Source organism: Rhopilema esculentum, chromosome 8 (genome assembly GCF_057945365.1).
Source record: "Rhopilema esculentum isolate cy_ngs chromosome 8, ASM5794536v1, whole genome shotgun sequence".
NCBI classification, from domain to species: Eukaryota; Metazoa; Cnidaria; class Scyphozoa; order Rhizostomeae; family Rhizostomatidae; genus Rhopilema; species Rhopilema esculentum.
Window position 1 is genome coordinate 2,043,874 of NC_142822.1, and position 19,482 is coordinate 2,063,355.

General features: G+C 34.8%; 2 protein-coding genes across 2 annotated transcripts; one reads left to right on the top strand and one right to left on the bottom strand.

Moving 5' to 3' along the window:
* The first annotated feature begins 155 nt into the window (after positions 1 to 155).
* On the top strand, positions 156 to 12,906 carry LOC135694357 (mitochondrial ribosome-associated GTPase 1). Its single transcript, XM_089109735.1, has 11 exons — positions 156 to 610; positions 1,766 to 2,328; positions 2,890 to 2,973; positions 3,791 to 3,853; positions 4,503 to 4,599; positions 5,169 to 5,230; positions 7,683 to 7,722; positions 8,756 to 8,812; positions 9,404 to 9,485; positions 11,187 to 11,275; positions 12,630 to 12,906. The coding sequence occupies exons 2-11, from the start codon at positions 2,155 to 2,157 to the stop codon at positions 12,722 to 12,724; spliced, it is 843 nt and encodes a 280-aa protein (XP_088965861.1). The 5' UTR covers positions 156 to 610; positions 1,766 to 2,154; the 3' UTR covers positions 12,725 to 12,906.
* Positions 12,907 to 13,283: 377 nt separating this feature from the next.
* LOC148959786 (uncharacterized) lies at positions 13,284 to 14,855 on the bottom strand. The gene has a single exon (XM_089109736.1). The coding sequence runs from the start codon at positions 14,853 to 14,855 to the stop codon at positions 14,319 to 14,321; it is 537 nt and encodes a 178-aa protein (XP_088965862.1). The 3' UTR covers positions 13,284 to 14,318.
* Positions 14,856 to 19,482: the final 4,627 nt, after the last annotated feature.

The window sequence follows — 19,482 nt, forward strand, 5'->3', positions numbered from 1 at the left end:
TGTAAAATATGCTAAAATCAGTATTTTATTTACGTGAAAATGTTCTAGAATTTTTTATATAAATGTAATCTCTTCGTTATTTTTGAAATGATGATTTGACTGATTTTACGAAAAATTTAGTGCTTTTTCACCTCGCTTTCTCTGGATAAGATGGAAATTCATTTAAAAGTATAGAAAAAAGAAGGGAAAGTTTCGAGCCAAGCAAAGAAGGCATCAAAATGTCAGGAAATGATTAGAAGATGTGTTTTGGGGATGCTATGTCCTTATCTCAAACCTGCATGTTGTAATTAACCTGATATGCTGAAAGTATAATTTGATTTGAAGCTGAAATTTGTCAGGTGGGCTCTAGCCTCCCCCTAAAATGGGATCGCCACGACCCCCTGAAACGGTTGCTAGAGAAATGATAAAGAGGCTGAAGATTGTAAACAACAGCAACACTCGTGGAGCACAGGACGGTGGGCCGAAGAAGTGTGAAAAATAACTTTATGTTCTCTTAAAATGTCACGAAATGGGATCAGGAGTACTGCATCCTCGTTTAGAGAGAAATTCAAGTTTCCTGATTACTTGAATTCGAATTTTAGAAAATGGTATCCTGGTCACATGGCTAAAGGTAAGAAAAAACTTGAAGTTACAGAACGATTATCTGGGCTGGTTCTCTTATACCTCCCCCCTCTAGAAATGTCTTTGATAAGCTATTCCTAAACTTTATTTTAAAATGATACATACGAAATTTTTCATGTTCAGTATTTTTCTGCGCGGGAATTTCAATTTCGTGGAGCAGCAAATAGCTCAAAGAGATATTGTATGTTTTGTACTTGTTATCTGAAATCAGAAGTTTAAATGGTAAATTATATGCCCCCTCCACAATTTTTCTTGGCCCCTTTCTTGCCCCCCGTTTTTGTACAAAAGTTACTGTTTATAATTTATTTTGATACTTTCTCTGAGATGACTGTCACTCTGTTATCTAAACTTGTGCTTATTTTTAGAGTAGCTCTCTTCTATTTTGTTCAATGCCATCTTTAGTGCATTTATTTATTAAAAATCTAGGGGCCCTATAATAGAGGTGAACATTATTGAAATTTTGATTCCTTCCTAAAGTTACTAGAAAACTTTCATTCTTGACTACCACTTTTATCACAAGATACTCCCTCTTGGGGTGAGGTGCACAGGGTAAGGCAAAACCAATGGTTTTGGTTATGTTGGATGGTTTTGGAATCATAAAGCAGGCTCTGTCTCTGAGATGACTGTCACTGCTATCTAAACTTGTGCTAAGACAAAAGCAATGTAATTGCATAATATAAGAATTATACAAAAGCATCCCAATATTATGTGCCTCGGCCAGTTTATAAGGTGCCTGAACTTGTTTCATGTGGGGATGCTACACCATCAGGTGAATGGATTCAGACTTGTTGTTACAAGCCAGTTTAAAAATGAAGCTGCTACTGGGAGGAAAGGAGCACTTTAGCAACTTAAAAAAGGTAAAGCTTAGTCCCATATTGATTTCAAAGGTTGAGGAATGCGCTGTTAGGGGTGCATCAAACTGAGGATCATAGGTGAGCTGTGATCGAACCTGAAGCACTGGCATGGCAGTTGAGTGCCTTAACCACTTGGCTACCACGGTGCTATTTTATTGCAATCTGCCTCCAATTCCCATTTGTAACTTGTAATTTGTAACATATCTATTTGTAAATGTTTTGTTAGAAATTGTATATAGAGTATAAAATGTTTCAGTAATTGTAAATCATCATTTTATCGTTTTTTTCAGGATTAAGAGCTGCCAGGGCAATGATAAATCACTGTGACTGTGTTATTGAAGTCCATGATGCAAGAATATCCTTTCTGCCAAAAACGTTTTGCAAGGCATCTCTTGTGATTGTCATATGTACTGTACAGATGCTCAAAGGCCCTGATATTCTACTGCATTCAATGTGTTTTTAAATCATAAAAGCCAGTAAAACTTTCTACAGAGACTTTCAAATAGAGCCTAAAATTGACAAAACAAAAACTGCTAACCCATTGAGTTATTCTTAGCTTTGTTAAATTTCAAATGTTGGCCAAGGTATTTGCAGTTTGATTTTGTAGCAGATTTTCGACAACTCATATTTCAAAAGTTTTCAATACTGGTATGAGGTCTTGAATTTCATTTGAGATGCGATGCTGTTAGAGATTTCTTTTAACTGTAAAACATATACTTCTACATATTTTTCCTTAATTCCTAAACACATTCCCAACATTGGAAGAAATCCTAACTTCTTTGAATTTGTAGCACAAAAACCACATCTGCTTATGTTAAACAAAGTTGATCTAGTTGACAAAAGAATTTTCAAGGTAAGTCATATGTTTTTGAACAATTAACATGTTGTTGAAGCAAAGCTGACACTACAGCATTATTCACCAATGTCATCGTGATTCAAGTTTGTGTTGTGCAATCTGAAAGCATTTCCAATATTATGAATTGTCCTGCAACAAATTTAATTGCATTTGCAATTGTCAGTAGAATGCTTCCAGTTCCCAATGCTACAATTTAAAGCCATCATGATGCAGAAACAAAAGTAAACTTTTGTTTGTTCTGAACAAGTTCTAAAAACAGAAAATTGATTTTGTTACATTGCAAACTGAAAATTGCTACAATTTTCCAAAAAAATAATTTTTAAATGACTGAATGCAACAAAAAACTTTTAGTTTCATTTTTAAGTTTTTTGTTTGCTATAAGATGTCCATAGACAGAAGAGTTTGCAAGGAAAAGTCCAAATTAATATATTGCAAGAAGCTTCAAGCATTTAGGGGTTGCCAATCACAAGAATCAAATGATCATTCTGACTACTTGGAATCACCTTGTGTTCTGTCATTGTTTGTGTTTACTTATTTTGTCATATTCTTACTTTTCAGGATTACAGAAGCAAGTTGAAAGACTTTGGCAAAACAATATTTGACAGTAATTGCAAGGAAAATAAAGATAGGAATGTGAAAAAGGTTTTGAATTTTTTATATTTGTTTGTACTTTTGATGTTTCCTTATTGTCAGTTTTCTATATTTTAATTTCTTACTTGAGGAGGGGCATTAGGCTGAATATACCTTGAAAGACTCAAATTATCAAGCAATGTAGAGTTCTGGGCTGGGAATGGTCAAGAAAAGTTCCCTTTTCCCCAACACAAGGCTTAGGCACCAGTCTGACCTCAGGTACCTAAGTAAGAAGAGGGAAGATAAATGCAGTTTACTTATAGAGCTAAGTATATCCTAAAAACAACAAGAAGCTGTGAAAAGACCTGGCTATGAATTCCCCCCCCCCTTCCCCCCCTGCTAAAAACTGAGAAAATCTGCTAAGAACTGTGAAAAAGATCCAGCTGTGAAATTACATCCACCCACCCCCCCTCCCCCCTATCTTACTGAAAAACTGATAAAGACATTTGAAGATTAGGAAGAAACAATCTCTGCTATATAATAACCAAAAGTTAGGAACATAGGAAGAGGTTATTGTGGGAAGAGTCAAAATATGCACAACCATGAAAAAGGTATTCTGGTATTGTATACACTTATCTGAATCACAGGGCAAAATGATCTACAAAAACTTAAACTCCCAGACTCCAGCTACTCTATTATCCCTGAGGCAAAGCAGCTCACAAAGAGTATGAGAGTGAAAACATAAACATTAACTTTCCAAATGTTAATAACAAAAAATCAGTCAAATTCTTTTGGCATCCCCTTCATGAAACCAACTCTGATGAAATTATATTTGATTACCGTTTCATTGCTTTTTCCTCAATTCGCATTATCAAGTAATTTTTTGCAGATTGTACCAACAATTCTGGAATTGATAAAGCAAGGAGAAATATTGACAGATTCAGATAATGAAGTAAGTTGTTTAGTATTTGAGCAAAATACCTTTTTTAATGACTTGGAACTTTGGGTACTCTGGCTGAGACTCAAGCAGTTGAGATTGTCAATCATTTCAGACAGAATGGAAAATCATTAGGAACAGAAATAGGCCAAGACCAGAGTCTTGTGGCTACCACGACTTGGGCCTTCATTCAATACCTAAAAAGAATATTCATACTTTATTTGTAACCCTTCCTTTCGGTTTTCGTTTAAGCAATTGTTGATTGCACACTGCTGGTAAGTCTAGGCATTGACAAGTACTTTAAATGTCTTGTCTTGTTCTGGGTCAATCTACCCATTTACGGACAGAGGCTAATGCCTTTGTCACATGATGATGATATATGATGATCTTTGCTTAATAAATTTTCTTATATTTCATACTTCTTTGTTTTGTAAACTTTTTATAACTCAAACCTATAAAAATCTTTTTGAAATTTTAATAGAGAAATCATAAGGACACTTAAGTCCTTTCTCTGCCTCTTCCTTATAAGTGTTTATAAATTTGAACGATTTTCCAATCTATTTTCAAAATGCTGGTTTACTTTTCAGCGTGAACTGGTAGAATTTTAGCTCGAAATTTTTCATCACTTTCAGTTACAAACTTTGTTTTTTCTTGTATTTTACAGGATAGATTAGGGTCGTACCGAATATTAGTCTGTGGAATACCAAATACTGGAAAATCATCATTTATCAACAGTTTAAGACGGTTGAACTTAAGAAGAGGTAATGAAGCATTGACTGTCGAACCCTTTGGCTATAGGCCGTTTATCCTTGCCAAATGTATTTGTGCACTACGTAATGTTGCGCACGAATGGCAAATAGCACCTCCCTCAAAACAATGTTGTTTGATTTTATGTCATGAGCGACAAATGAGATATTTATGATTAAGATATTTCAGCCAGCATTGTGTTGGGAAAAAAGTGCACAGTGGGTCATTTGTACAATTCATGTCAATTCAGGACAGTATTTAAGTTACATGGTGTTCCAAGCACTTTTGGCAGGGATTATTGGAAAATGTAGCCATATTTTTTTTATGTCATTTTCAGATATAATCCATATATATCTGAGGTAATAGTAATCTTGATCTTTTTGACATTTGTTTCGGCACCAATTTTTTTGTCCTTTAAATCAACAGCCAGTTTCTACAACGGCCATTTCTACACTGCCAGTTTTAATTCTTGCACGATGATAGGAAATTCATTTATACAAAGAACCAACATTTTTAATGCGTTTGTGCTTTGTTTTGGTAGTAAGCTTAAGTACTTCTAAATCTTTTTCGTTACTTTTTCAAGGAACTGCTACGCCAGTTGGAAAATTGCCTGGTGTTACAAGGTCCTTGATGAATAAAATTCTGGTTAGTATTTCTCTTTCTGGACCAACTAGGCAGGCCTTTGGTACCGCAAAATTTGACAATAGCTTGGAAATAGGAGAACACATCATACTTCAGTACTTTTTGTCGGACAATGCTCAGAGTGTCAATGTCACATAACGACAATAATAGTAAGCGGAATTTAATAGCCAGATGTGGTCGAAAGTAACGCAGAATGAAGAATGGTGTGTTGGATTTTATTGGTTCCTTGTTTCTGACCTACCAGCAACCGCATATGCACCAACTAATACATGTTTAGGGCAGTGGCGTAACAGAGACACTCGGGGCCCTTAGGAATTTACTAAGATGGGGCCCTTATTTAGGGACTGCGAAGTGGAGTGAGCTCTACGGGGCAAAGGGGTTCGGGGTAATTGGAAAATGTTTAAAATCGTGCCCTTTAGAACCTCGAGAAATGCACGTGATGTGGTGAAGAAAATGTTCACATATGAAAAAACCAACAGTAAATTAGGTGTTCTTGCTCACAACGTGAGCTTTTCTACGTGCATTAACGTTGGCAAAATCCTTTATAAGCTTTGTTTTGTCAATTTTCTTTGCTTCCTTGTTCTCAATTGACAAAGTTGCTAGGTCGTCCAGTCTCTCCTGTGACATTGTAGATCTTAGATATGTCTTTATCAGTTTCAACTTTGAAAATGATATTTCTGCCGATGCAACAGTTACTGGCAAAGTGACAAAAAGTGTTAATAGATTGTACATTTCTGGAAAGGATGAACTAATACGGCTCTGGAGCATGAGGTTATTAACTTCTAGAACAGTTTTCTTGACTGCAATCTTCTTTCTGAATTAGGTTTCAAATTATCTCATCTCAGAATCTAATTCATCTGTAAAGTCATTTGGATATTTCTCACGAATTACTCGTACTGCATTTTCAAGCATGTCAGGACTCAGTGTTGCCAGGTTGTTGGGGTAGAGACAGCTGAATAATGACGTCACCATTGCTTGTCCTTGAACCTTTCTGTCAGTTGCATCAATGCTGTATCAACAGTCTTGTAGAAAACGTTTATCTTAAAACTTTGCTCAGGATCCATCAGTCTTCCATCTACAACAAGTTCATCTGATTCATATCTTGCCTTCCGACCCCTCTCTTTTGTTGAAACTCTAGCGATCCATCCCAAGATTTTGCAAGTGTTGAGGCAGTAAGCATTATAGACTGCCATGATTCTCGAAGATATTGGAGCTCCGAGAGTGCAATATTAAAGTGTCTAGAGGCAACTGACAAGTCAATCCTAGGGGACTGAAGCTCCTTTGATACTGCATTGACTGATCTTAGTATTCTCTCCCAGAATACAAGGAAAATAATAAATTCTAGTGTGTCAATTTTTTTTAGACGTTGTCACGCTCATTCTTGTTGTTTGATGTTAAGATGAGTCGCGTCAGAAGCCTCATTATCTGGGGATACTTGTCACGCACAGCTCGCACTGCATCAATGCGAGAGCTCCAACGTGTCGTACATAACTTTTTTAGTGTCAGTGATCCTTTCCCAGCTTCGATTCCAAGATCTCTCCATCTATTCAAGGAAGAGCCAAAAAAACTGAAGATATCTCGAAGGGTAGCAAAAAAGTTTTCACTCATAACGTGTGATTGCCCACCTAATAACAACGGTTAATTGGTCGACTCTTGTAATATCACTGGTGGAATCCAAGATTATACTCCAGAATGGTGCTGAATTAATATTTTCTACCAAAGTCGAGGATACAGTATTTGCAAGCAAGTGAATCAGCTTATTTTGGATCTTAGCGCTAAGGTATTTTGTTGCTCTACCTGGAAGAGATATAACTTCTGCTAGAAATTCATCATATTCAGCCATAAGAGAGGCCAATGCCAAGAAGTTCCCACCTTCACACACATTATCATGAACCTGCTCTCTGTGCCATCTGAATGCCAAGGTCAAAGTTGTCATTGTCAGTATAATTGAAATAAGCCATTGAAGAATTATAGCGAATAAACAAAACAAAACAGAATGAATGAATCCAGTGTTGTGTTGTGTTAGCAACACTGTTTAGTAAGAACTTTTGGGATGGCTTTAGGAAACCTTGTCAACATGGTCAAAGAGCACACAATACGAAAAATTTGATGGGGGCCCCTTTCGGGCCCTTTTTGGTCGGGGGCCCTTAGTTCTGGAACTAAGGTCGCCTAAACTGCGTTACGCCACTGGTTTAGGGGCTCAGCCAACCTTGGCAGGTTTTTGATACTGAACAGGTTTTCCGAAATAACAAAAACTATATTTTCTCGATTTAAGAATCCACAATTCCAAAATAGTGCTTTCCGGATTCAAGATTCTCTGTTTGCAGCATATTTTATTTCATCTCAATCGTTTCTTATTACGTTTTATATATTGTTTGATAACTGTCTAATGACAGTCATTTAATTTTTAAGCGTGTCTGTCATTTTAATCTAAACCCTGATGCACCTTTTGTAGATTCACCAAGATCCAAAAATTTACATTTACGATACTCCAGGTAAGTTTTTGATTACTTTAAACCTGAGAATTCCTCAAGCCTGATTAGTTTTATGTCCGTCTGGTATCAATATACTTTACTCGTTCTTTTTATAAGAAACTTGGATCAGCGCTAAGTACTAACAGTTTTTTGATTTTGCAACCGACTTTTGGTGTTTCTTAATAGTTTTTTAGTAGCTATAAGTTTCTTAGTTGATTTCTTATTTTCGGGACCCATAATTTTCTTATTATCTTAAAGTTGATTATTTTTGAAAAAATATCAACGCAGATCGTCACAAAAACCCATGTTAATAAAAACCCAAAGTATGCTACCTTTTCCAAAGAAAAATAAACAAAATTAAAACTTTTCGACACCTTTTTTGAAAACTGAAATTTACATTTTTTGATTTTTCCTGATCCCCGTTCTGAATTTTTTTAAATTTTTGGCCATGCTAGTTCTAGTTTCTGATAAACCAGTTTTTTATGAATAAAAAAATTTGTAGTTAAGTTGGTTAATCGAAGGATAACATTACGAAAGGCTCCAAGAATTTGTAGGTAGGCTTGTAGTATACGACTGAAATTTCAGTCCTGTTGATATCGAGTGCACTGGGGTGAAAATAGCAGGAATATGGATGGCGAGAACCCTCCTAGGTGTTGCTAAATTAACAGTTTTAACGCTGTTTTTATTTCTTTTGTCGGTAAACTCTGTCATTTGTCGGTAAATTTGCTCGTTTTTGGAGAGTTTGCTCCACTCCCTGGAAATTAATTTCTGCCTCTGAGGTGACCATTCTCCTAGATTTTGCTTCTACAAATTCTTTGCATCATTAAAGAAATATTGGGATAAAGATATTTTTCCGTTGTCAGAGTTGCCAATTATTGGATTTCGAGATAAACGTTGGTGATGGGTTCCAATTACTGTCAATTTAATTGGCTTTTGCCAAAAGATTTGAAACACTGAAAATTTTTCTGGAAATAGTTCTATTGAACATTTTATGATGTTATGCATTTTTTGGAAGTTCTCGGAAGGAGCTAGTTAATGTCTCTTATTTTCCCAGGTGTGATCCCCCCACACATCGAAGATCTTGAAATGGCAATGAAATTGTCAATAGTAGGTACGACCTTTATAGCGTCTCTTTCCGTTTGGACTTTCGAGAATCAGTTGCTAGAAGTTTTTTTGATGTGGCAGAATTTCAGAAGATTAGCCAGTGTTGGTGAAAGGTTTTCAACAGCAAGCTGCTGTATTCGAATATTTTTTTGTGTATACTTTCAAAAACTCTCACTCCTAGTGTCCTAAAAATACGGTTTTCAAGAAAAACACTTCCACGAAAACTTTTTGACTTTCGTCTTCATTAGTAATGGTTTACTAATAAAATGGAGCTAACATATTAATTTAATACTATGGAATAGTCAAGGAAATTGCCAATTGCATCGAGTCTTTTCCACGTGCTCTTTTAAGTGCATCCTTATATGCACTCCATTTCCTCTGCATTAAGTCCATTTCCTCTAGTCTTTTCATTCGGTGCCGAAATCTTACTAGTTTCGTATATATAATTATAACATAATAATATCTAATTTTCTGTTATTAAGGTTTGAATAAAAGCTGTTGGATTAGCTTTTTCAATAACAATTAGCAATTTTTCAGCTTATAGTTTTACAGTAAGTATTTTAGTTTAATGTAATTTTCTTTCCTTCATGATTTATAGGTTGCTTTCCTGACCGCCAAATAGGCGAAGATGTCGTTGCAGATTATCTTCTTTACACTCTCAACAAACAGAAGAAGTATCGGTAGGCTCCTGTTTTCTCTCATTCGATTCCCAAACCCTACCAGCCTCAAGCCTTGAAATAATTGTTTCTTTCCGTTTTTATCGCTATCCTTGTTTCATACCAAAGCTCTATTCCGCCCAATTTTGAAAGATTAAGATCGTTAAGATTGTTGCTTTGCTAAATTTTAGGAGTATATTGATTTCAAACAATGCCACACGGATTTTACGAGCAGAATGTTAGCAGTCTTATTATCATATAGGTTTTCAAAAGCATCGTTGGAGTTACAATATTCAAATGTTGTATAGAAATATAAAATGCATTGATTTTGACAAGTCGTGATAAATGATTTGATTTGACAAGAGTTTGATAAATGACTAGGACTCCCTTTTAAAAAAATCAAATCTTTGGGAATCGATAATTTACTTTGACATTGCCCTGATGTTTTAAAAATATTACATTATTGTCACCTGCTGTTTGCTGCACATGTTACCAAAAAACTCACGAGCAATAATAAATACAAGGTACTTTTCAAATGTGACTGCCATATACTTTAATGATTTATTAAAATGCATTTGGTACCTTATAATGTCTGTTTCTTCTTTGTTTTACAAAAAACTTCAATTTTTTCTTTTTCGATATTTCACCACTCCTGCCCATATTCTGATGAATTTGCAGAAACAATTCACAATGCTAAATTGGAAGACAATACATGCCAAATATTTTGTTCATTTCTAATCAAATGTTTGACCCAAGTCATTATACGACATTCTAAACATGGATTGCCTGCTCTACTTTTGATGATTTTACAATAAACACCCTTTGAAGTTGTTTATGGAAATTACAGTTGAAATCTTTGAATAGAAGTTATTTTCAAACCAGTAGCTTTGTGGCCTTTGTTGAACCTTTCAGCCAATGAGTATCAGCCAGATTAATTTATGCAAAATGGCACTGCCATCCAAAATGGTGAATCTTTTAGGCTCCTGCCCCAACATCAAACAGTAATATAGAAACACTAGCATCTTTTGCTACCCAGATATTACAGGATTTTAGGTCCTTTGGAGTTGTTCTACTCTTGTAAATAAGGTCTTCTAGGTTTGTAAAACTCTGTTTCTTTCATAAAGTAATACGAAAGAATCACAGATAAAAAGATTATAAATTTGTGTCACTTGATTATAATCTTTGTCTTTTTATAATCGTGATTTAGTTTAGATCCAATAAGAATGGTGAGACTTACTTTGATTAAGACTTACTTTATATTTACAACATCAGTTTTAAAAAACATTGTTCATATGTACACTTAAGTTCAAAAAAGTACTGGGACACCTTCGACAAAAAAATTTGGCTGGATTCGCTTTTTCAACGGAAACTAAAAACGCCAAACTCACATGGCCTTGGCAACTAATTAGCGATATGTCTAAACGAATTCAATTTTTTTTAGATTCACATTTGCATAATAAAGATATGTACAAAGAAAATTACAAAATCAATCTATTAGGTTTCAAATAAAGTTTACAGAATAAACGAAAACGTAAAATTTTATGAAATTGTTTAACTTACTCACGCTAATTTTAAAACTGCATAGCATTTTTAAGGAAAGTCACAGTACTCGCTCCTTTTGCAAAAGTTGCATTGTCAATTTATGCAGCAGATATTTCCTAATGATGTGTAATATTATGGGACTCTTTCCATGAGTGATATGATGCTTCTTTTTTCTTTTTCCAGATATGTCCAGTATTTTGGACTTCCTGGGCCTTCAGATGATTTTGACACATTAAGCATGTATATTGCAAGAAAAACTGGCTTTTGGGATGGTAAGTTTCTTTCTTCACAAAGTTATCAAATTGTATCTCATTTTCGCAATCAAGGAATTCACTTCCAATACCTTTGACTAATTTCTGTGCTTTAAATCTGTCTGCTTCTCAATATATTGTTTTCTTTGCTAACTACCAATGATGCTATAGAATAATATGGTATTGTTTATGGCAGCCTGATATTGGCAATAGATTTGGTATTTTGTATGCATGTGGTAAAGTTTTTAGAAAAACAATGGTTATGCAGTAGAGTAAAAGACAGTATTTTGCCAAAGATTTGCATGGTTTTTTGGTTTTTTAAGCCTACTGAATCAGAAAGCATTTTGCAAAATGGTTTTTATTCTACAAGGCACAATCGATTTTAATTCCAGTCTTTAATACCTTGCTTAGAATTCAAAATGTGGTTTTTGTACGCTTGTAGGGTTTAAGACTCGTTAAAATCTTCATGAGACAATTTTGACCTTTTTGTGCAAGAAATTTCATTTCTTTACTGATACGAGGCTTAAATATATTTTTAAATGAACAACATATTATTTCTGGATACATTGTTGACAATTATCCTTAGGATTTTTACAAAGAGACATAGGATAAACTTAATCAATTGTTGGAAAATGTATCGAAGTTTGTGCCTAACCCTGTGAATTTTCTTCTTTGAGTTAGTGTAGTATTTCTTTGACTCATAATATGCACAAGTTCCAATGACCAACATGTTTTGATTTTGTTGGAGGGACGGGTGCAAAGTGAATTTTGTAGCACAAAACTTGATCCTGGCAAAGCTGCAGAGAAATTATTTGAAGTATACCATATCCTGTAAGAAAATCCGTAGAGTCAAAGTTTTTGACAACATATCTTGCTTGTATCAGTCATATCGCTACGTCGTCTGCTTACAAACCTTTTTCTTTATATATGGCATGTAAAAAGAAGTTTTTTACTATTGTAAATTTGCCATTCAATCTCATATTTTGGTGTGCAGCACTACCCTTACCTTGCACATGCCTCAGCCAAACTCTGCAGATTGGCCTCCAAGTCTTTATTGACAACTATTATAATATATTGACTTATTTATTTTCATACTCATATTGGATTCTATTAGAACCCTTCTTGACTGTTTGGTTTATTTAGAAAAAATCAATTTGATGATGCATGTTTCTGTTTAATTTAGGCATCCTGCTCCAATTCAACTTTTATTCTTTAATTCATTTGCTTTAATTATTCTAGTTTTCCTTAGTTTTGTTTTATCATTGATTTTAATTCCTTGTAATTCACTATTTGTTGAAATGAAAATTTTTATGCCTTATGCATGGGGTTCACAGAGAAGCTATTAATATTAAATGACAGACTGTTTTTTTTTCAGGAAATAAACCCAACTACCTAAACACATCATTACACTTCCTAAGACAGTTCAGAGATGGGAATCTTGGTACTGTATTTTTAAATCAAATCAGCTAATGAATGCAATATACATCAAGGTATCTATTCCAAATAAAACCTTATGAAAGCTGATCAGCTTTCTTGGAGTTCTCACAATTTTGCAACCTGCTTTTCCCTGTAATATACAATTTTCAATAGTATTTTGTATTCTTAGTTAGTTTTATATTTTTTCATCATGTGTTCCTTTGTAACTGTCACAATGGTTTCATTATCTGCAATTTTAATTATCTGCACTTAAGTCTTGTATACAATAATTTCCTTATCAACCAAATAAGTTTTTGGCACTGCAAAATTTGTAATAACACTGAAGAGCAGAAACATATCATTGGTCAAAAACAAAGAACCAATCAGACGCCCTTTTCTTTCTCTCAAATAAATTTTGATCTGCATCTAGAAATAATTTTTTTGTTACCTTTGAACATTACCTGATGCTTATGCTCTGAAGAGTGTCAGACTAAAAGTACTTTAAGTATGATATCTTTCTGCTCTTCAGTTCTATTTTCAAATTTCCCTATTTTGGGAATAAACTACAAATCTGGCAAAGATTCTTTGAGAAGTTTACAAAAAAAGACATGTGGAAAGTATTATAAATAATTATATAAATAGATTAAACACAATTAAAATAATTGGTTTTTATCTATAAATGGCATATAACAAATTTAATCACAGAATTGCCCTATTACATAACTTGGTAGTAATTGGATGAAAGGTTACATTTAAATTGTAAGCTCTATTACTCATTATCTCAGCAAGCAGGATTATATGAAGCTGAAAAAAATTGGGCAATTTTTAGCTACTTTTACTTGTATTGAATTTTATAATGCTGAAGTACATTTACAGAGACACAGTATTGGTAATGTATGATGTGACAAGCCACTGCAATATGAAAGGATCACCAACCTTAATGACAAACACCACTTTGTAAGAAGAAAGTCTGAAGTTTTTCAATGTCTTGCATTAGGTATTCAGATTTCTGATTGAAGGAGGGCTGATTATGATTGGGTTTGCATCTGAAAATTAGCATGAAATATTAAAGTATGAAGCCTTAACATTTGGATTGTGGGTTATTTTGGATAAAGATGTGCATAACTTTGATACTCACAAGTATTTCTGGCAACCACTCTGATGTTTCTTAATAATCCAAATGCAGTTTATGCTGCACTATGCCAAAAGTAGAACTTTCCTTATCAGAGTTTTTTAACTACATGTTGGGGCAAATGGAAATTTTTCATGGATGAGGAGCTTTTGACAAATTTATATATGTTTTTGAAGAAATAGGAATATTAGTCTAGAACTAAGTGTTTAGCTAAGGCAGCACAAATTCTTCATAGCAAATTTTGCAGTTGTTGCATCAGTTAAATCATTCATAAATCAGCTGCAAAATATCGCATTTTTTCATAAAGTTTGTGTAAGGACCTATTAAGACCCAAAATTTCAAGCCGACTTACGGCTGCTTAATGAACAGTGGCAGATACATTTAAACTTACAAAGTAGATATTTAAAAGATAAATTATTAAACAAATTATTAAATAATCAAACTTAAAAAGCTTAGCATTTCTTTTGAAAAAGGCTTAACCTGGAAATTTTTTTAGTGTTAAAGTCAGATGAGCTTTTATCTCTCGTGTGACTCCATGTCTACGTCACAGCAACAACAGGCCGAGTTGGTATGACTACCATTCGTCCCATCAGAGCTTGGTGACGGAGATGGTGAGCGACGCTTTTGTTTGATTCTCTGAGCATTCGAGAAAACAATCCTGCTCACCAGGTTGTCGACGTGCTTTTGGACTTCTTCACGGGTTATTTCATCTTTTTTAGCCATTACGTATCTTAACCATTTGTTTCTTGTCGATGCCTCCATTATATGATAATAAATTTTGCAGAGGGTCTCCTTCAGATCTGAGTAAAATTCCGCATTCCTGATATGATTAACATCGATTCCATTGAGCGCTTTAACGATGTCTTCAGTAGTGCCTCGGAATCTCTCAACATGTGCTTTATTGTGCTTTGCCTCCGCGAGGGCTTCATAAATCTTGTCGATCATAGCAAGTACTGAAAGGGACCTTGAACCTTTAGAATTACTTCTCTCAACGCTGTTTGTTGGATGTGAGCCATTGACAGACCCTGTTACGGCGGCGTTTTGACGTGCCATTTTGTGCTAGGCAGGTGACTTTGGGTAGCGGCCTAAGAAGTTACACGCTGAACTTCGGTGAATTTCCAATTGAATGAAAATCCAAAGACAAAATATAAGGTATTAGCCCATTAAGATAAAGTAAGATTCAGCCAACTTGTCCGTGGTTGAAATGCTAGGTTTTCGTTTACATCAATGAAAAGAACAGCCAACCAGGTATGAAAATTCTCAGCTTCCGTCGTCGAAGACTTTTACATCCAGCAGGAGTAGTCCAGTGTTGCAAACTCGCCTGTAGTTTCCATTTACAGAACTTACAAAGCTATAGCTATCATCTGAAGTATCCACCATCTGTGAAAATTTATCTACAAGAGAAATCTTAGCAGTTTTAAACACGATTCAACACACACCTTTATTCTCGAAGGTAGAAGTTTACCAGCCCGTTTTCAACAATCTCATACATTTATTGTCCATGGACTAATTTATGCAAGATGAGTGCCTTTGATTGGTTGACTCTCGAATTCCATGTAAAATATGCAATAGTATAACCCGTTAAACAAGTTTTGATAGAGGAAGGACTTAATTTATTCCATGAGTCAGTATACTTTGTTTCTATACCCTATACATGTACGATTATCAATAAACAGTACCGCAATGGATTTGTGGATTTCTTTCGTTTACCACAGCTTAATAAATTTTCACGTCTTTTTTAATTTAAGGAGGATAATTTATAATTTATAAATAATTTATATCGCATGTTCAGTTATTTTAATTTTTGTTTGTAACGACTCTTTATAAATTCACTGTGTTGAACGGGCTACCTTCCAAGTGATGACGTCACACAGGTCTTTTTGGCAATTTTGAATTTGGATCGGTCCCATAACCTGAAAGACCATCATGAAATACCTCTAAATGTGTAAATCAGTTGAATTTGTCACAAATTCGCTGTGGAGTGTTGAGAAAAATGGGGGGTCTTAAAAGAGCGGGGGCTAAAACAGAGTAAAAAGGGGCTTTAGTGGTGGTTCACTTCTTAATTTCTTGCATTCTTTGCAAAAGTTGGGGAGTTTTAGCCCCCCCCAGCCCCCCACTTGCTCCGCGGTGCCTGCGTCAGAAAACTTCAAATCTTTTATTGCCCATATCTCGTATAATGGTATTATGGCTCCTTCTCTGATCCGACTATTCGTCCTCGTACAAATGAGTCTACCCAAGATTATCGTAGCTTTCGACTCGAAAATCTCTTAGAGTTGCCAAGTCCAAACTACCATCCTTGGTACCAGATTATTGATCTTCCAAAAACAAACACAAATCCTGAGCCCCAGTCCCCTGACTATTTTGAGTCTCTATGTTAAACTACAAGAAGTACTGAGCAATTGAAAACTCGATAAACTTGCTCCCTTTCAACTGCAGTGGGATATTAATGCAGCAAACAGGGCAAATACCACTCGTTCGAAAAATTCTACACTTTGCAATAATAAACATTTGACCAAGAAAGATGCAGTAATCTTGACCAGTAATGATTTTTTCGACTACCCTCTGAGTACCTGGGTTAAAGATAAAGTAAAAAGTGATTTTATTTCTAATGGAAATCGTTTTCTGTCTTCTTGAAAAAGTTCTGAAAACGTTATTGCTTTTTTTCTGTAAAAGCAAGGTTAGGTTCCGCAAAGTTCTGGATAATGTGTTTCATCTGAAAAAACATTGCATGAAAAATTTTTTAAATTGAGATAGATAAAAGCGAGATAATAAAAGTTAGACTACTTCATATATTTATGAGTTATTATTTATATGTAAGAGTTATTATTATGTATATATATCTAGTTATTATATATGTCAAAAGGAAGTGACACTTCGTTCCAGAAAATTGCGCCTGCCTTGGGGTCTGTCTGCTTTGCGGTCTGTCTGCTTTGCGGACTGTCCTCTTTGCGGTCTGTCTGCTTTGCGGACTGTCCTCTTTGCGGTCTGTCTGCTTTGCGGACTGTCCGCTTCTTGTCTGTATAGGAACCACCTTCTGTTTCTTGACTTTCTTTCAGGTTCTGTTGAATGGCCTATTCTTTTTCAATGAATGTTTTTTATTGCAAACCTTAATTTTTTCTATGTTACTCAAATTTGTGTACTGGCAAATTCATATAAATTGCAAATAAACTAATTACAATGCATATTTGAAATAAAAAAGGCTCAAACATTTTGAAATACCTGACACTCTTTAGAGTACAATACATCAGAAAATAGATCGAAATCTTTCACGATTTTCAAGTTCATTTTATTTGCAGTTTTACTTAACAATTCTTCATGCAATATCATATTCAAGTATAAATCAAGCACAAAAGATATCTTAGTCCAAAATTTTGATATTTTCATTGTCATCGGCAGTCTCTTTGTCAATATCTCCTATATAGTATAGTTTTTCTATTCGCGGCTGAATGTGTTATCAATCTTGGATTAAAACGGTGCATATACTACTGAACCTTAAGGAACTGGGGCACTCACTGTCGAGGATGGTTTCTTATAAAAAATGAGTATATTTTATTAAACTGCTTTTATATTTCTGTAATGTGCTGCTTTTTGATTTACTCCAAATCATTATTCATATTCGTTTTCTGCTAATAATTATGTTTCTGAGCACAATTCACGTCATTTCCTTTTTTCCCCGAAACTCTAGGCCGTTCCCGTAGGCCTCATCAAAACATTGTGTGACGTAAGAATTTGTCGGCGCCTTTGAAAAAAAGTGATGAACTTGATTTTACCTTCAGAGTAAAATTTCCAATGATAGAGGATTAACAACTGACAAGCGAAAATGGACAATTTTAGTATGTTACACGATCACTTTTCAGCATGTTGGTCCAATATCGAAAAAGGTGATGGTAAAAAGTGATCGTGTAACCCGGCTTTTAACCCCACCGGGGGCTTATTAAAGACCCACTGTCAACCAACAAAGAACCTCTATATTTTACAGGGTGTCCTCTTTTTCATAAATATTGCGCCCGCTCAATTTATCGATTTTCTGTGTCAATAATGCGCAGTTGTGTTATTCTTGCAGTGCTGGCATTCCTAATTTAATTTCATGTTAGGGTGGGGGTGTTATTCGTTGGTGGGGGCATGTTAAAAAATTTTCAGGATGCGAGCATTTTCAGGAAGAAGGTTTATACGTGTTCGGCCTATTCGGGGATTAATCATCATCAGGTAAGGTAGCATCTTCTATCAGAAGGTTGCCAATCACCATGACCCTCCAACTATCCCAAAATGTGAGTTTTGGTTTGTTGTCATGGTCATAGATTTGGCGATTTACGGTATTGAAAAATCTTCGAAAAAGTGTTTTGGAATTTCTTTGTATGCTAGTCATTGCACCAATTTAATCATGCGAGACAAATAGCCATTATTCTAATTTTTGTCTACCTTTTTGAGTCTCGATTGCTAGTGTGCCGAATATAAAGGATTACGTAATAAAGAAGATTCCCTACAGGCGGATTTTATCAATCAGAAGAGACGTTCAATTCTGGGAAATACCCTTTACAACTCTGTCATGTGCGTAAAAGGTTTCCACAATTTTTCTTTCTGTAAAAATAACTTATTGATCAAATTTCCTATTTTCAGCATTTAAAAGATGTTATTAGCACCCGGTCTACTCAGATGTGTTTTCTATGACAGTAATTTTTTATCCGAACCCTTCGATAAATTTCCACCTTTATCATTGGACTTAGGCCCAGCGAAAGAATTGTGAGTGACTTTGTAAGGAAAAATCTGTTTGAGAAATTATATGAATGTCACAATAATTTTATAAAGACTGGGAAATTGTTTAATTTTGCTTTAAATCGATTAAAGTATTTTGTGTGTCCAGTTCTTCGTCAGGCCTATCATTTGTTTGTGCCCGACTTACGAAGGCTTTGTTCGTTTGTTGTTCTTCGATTGAAATTCTTATAAAATGTTTATTGTTCTGTTACTTCGAATAACAAAGTAAATATTTAGAAAAAACGCGAGTAAGAATCGTGAAATGAAACTCAGACATTATGTGACGCAAGTTTATAATAAATATTGAACATTTTGTACACTGTAAAATATAAACAAGCAAAACAATTTCTATTATTAACAAACAATTTCTCATATTTACATGAATAATTGCGTCTTATGAATAAGTTTATTTGTCTCTGTTCGTTTGTTGGCTTGTCGTACCTCTCCAATCATCTTTTATTTTGTGTTTCTTTTAGAAGCTGCCATGACTTCATAAACGTTGGAAGTATTGAAACATCATCTCCGCACAAATTATCACTTCATGCGATATGGCGTAATTACGGACTGTATAAACAAGTTCTCTTGACGTACCTGCTGGAAGGTAGTCAGCTACTCGCTCTGTCATCACAGTTTCAAGTTGTCCTTCTTTATCGTACCAGGACACTGGGAGCCTTTGATCACCAAGTTTGTGTCTGATTAAGGCAACAATATTAAGTGAAGATGACAAATTGCCAATCACATGGCCAATTGATCTTTTCAAGTCGTCTTGCTGCAAACCCTGAGACTCATCGTAAATTTTACACATGAAATCTTTCAGTGTAAGTATTTGATCTTGAAAGTTGTCAATGATGCAAACAAGTTTTTTGTTCCTCGTGGATGCTCTCAACAGCTGACGATCGATATTTCTGTAGACTGGTCGTAGATTGTC

Coding starts and splice junctions, on each gene's coding strand:
- LOC135694357 (XM_089109735.1), top strand. CDS start 2,155: ATGCTGTTAGAGATTTCTTTTAACTGTAAAACATATACTTCTACATAT. Junction 4,600..5,168: donor ACGGTTGAACTTAAGAAGAG/GTAATGAAGCAT, acceptor TACTTTTTCAAG/GAACTGCTACGCCAGTTGGA. Junction 5,231..7,682: donor CCTTGATGAATAAAATTCTG/GTTAGTATTTCT, acceptor CACCTTTTGTAG/ATTCACCAAGATCCAAAAAT.
- LOC148959786 (XM_089109736.1), bottom strand. CDS start 14,855: ATGGCACGTCAAAACGCCGCCGTAACAGGGTCTGTCAATGGCTCACAT.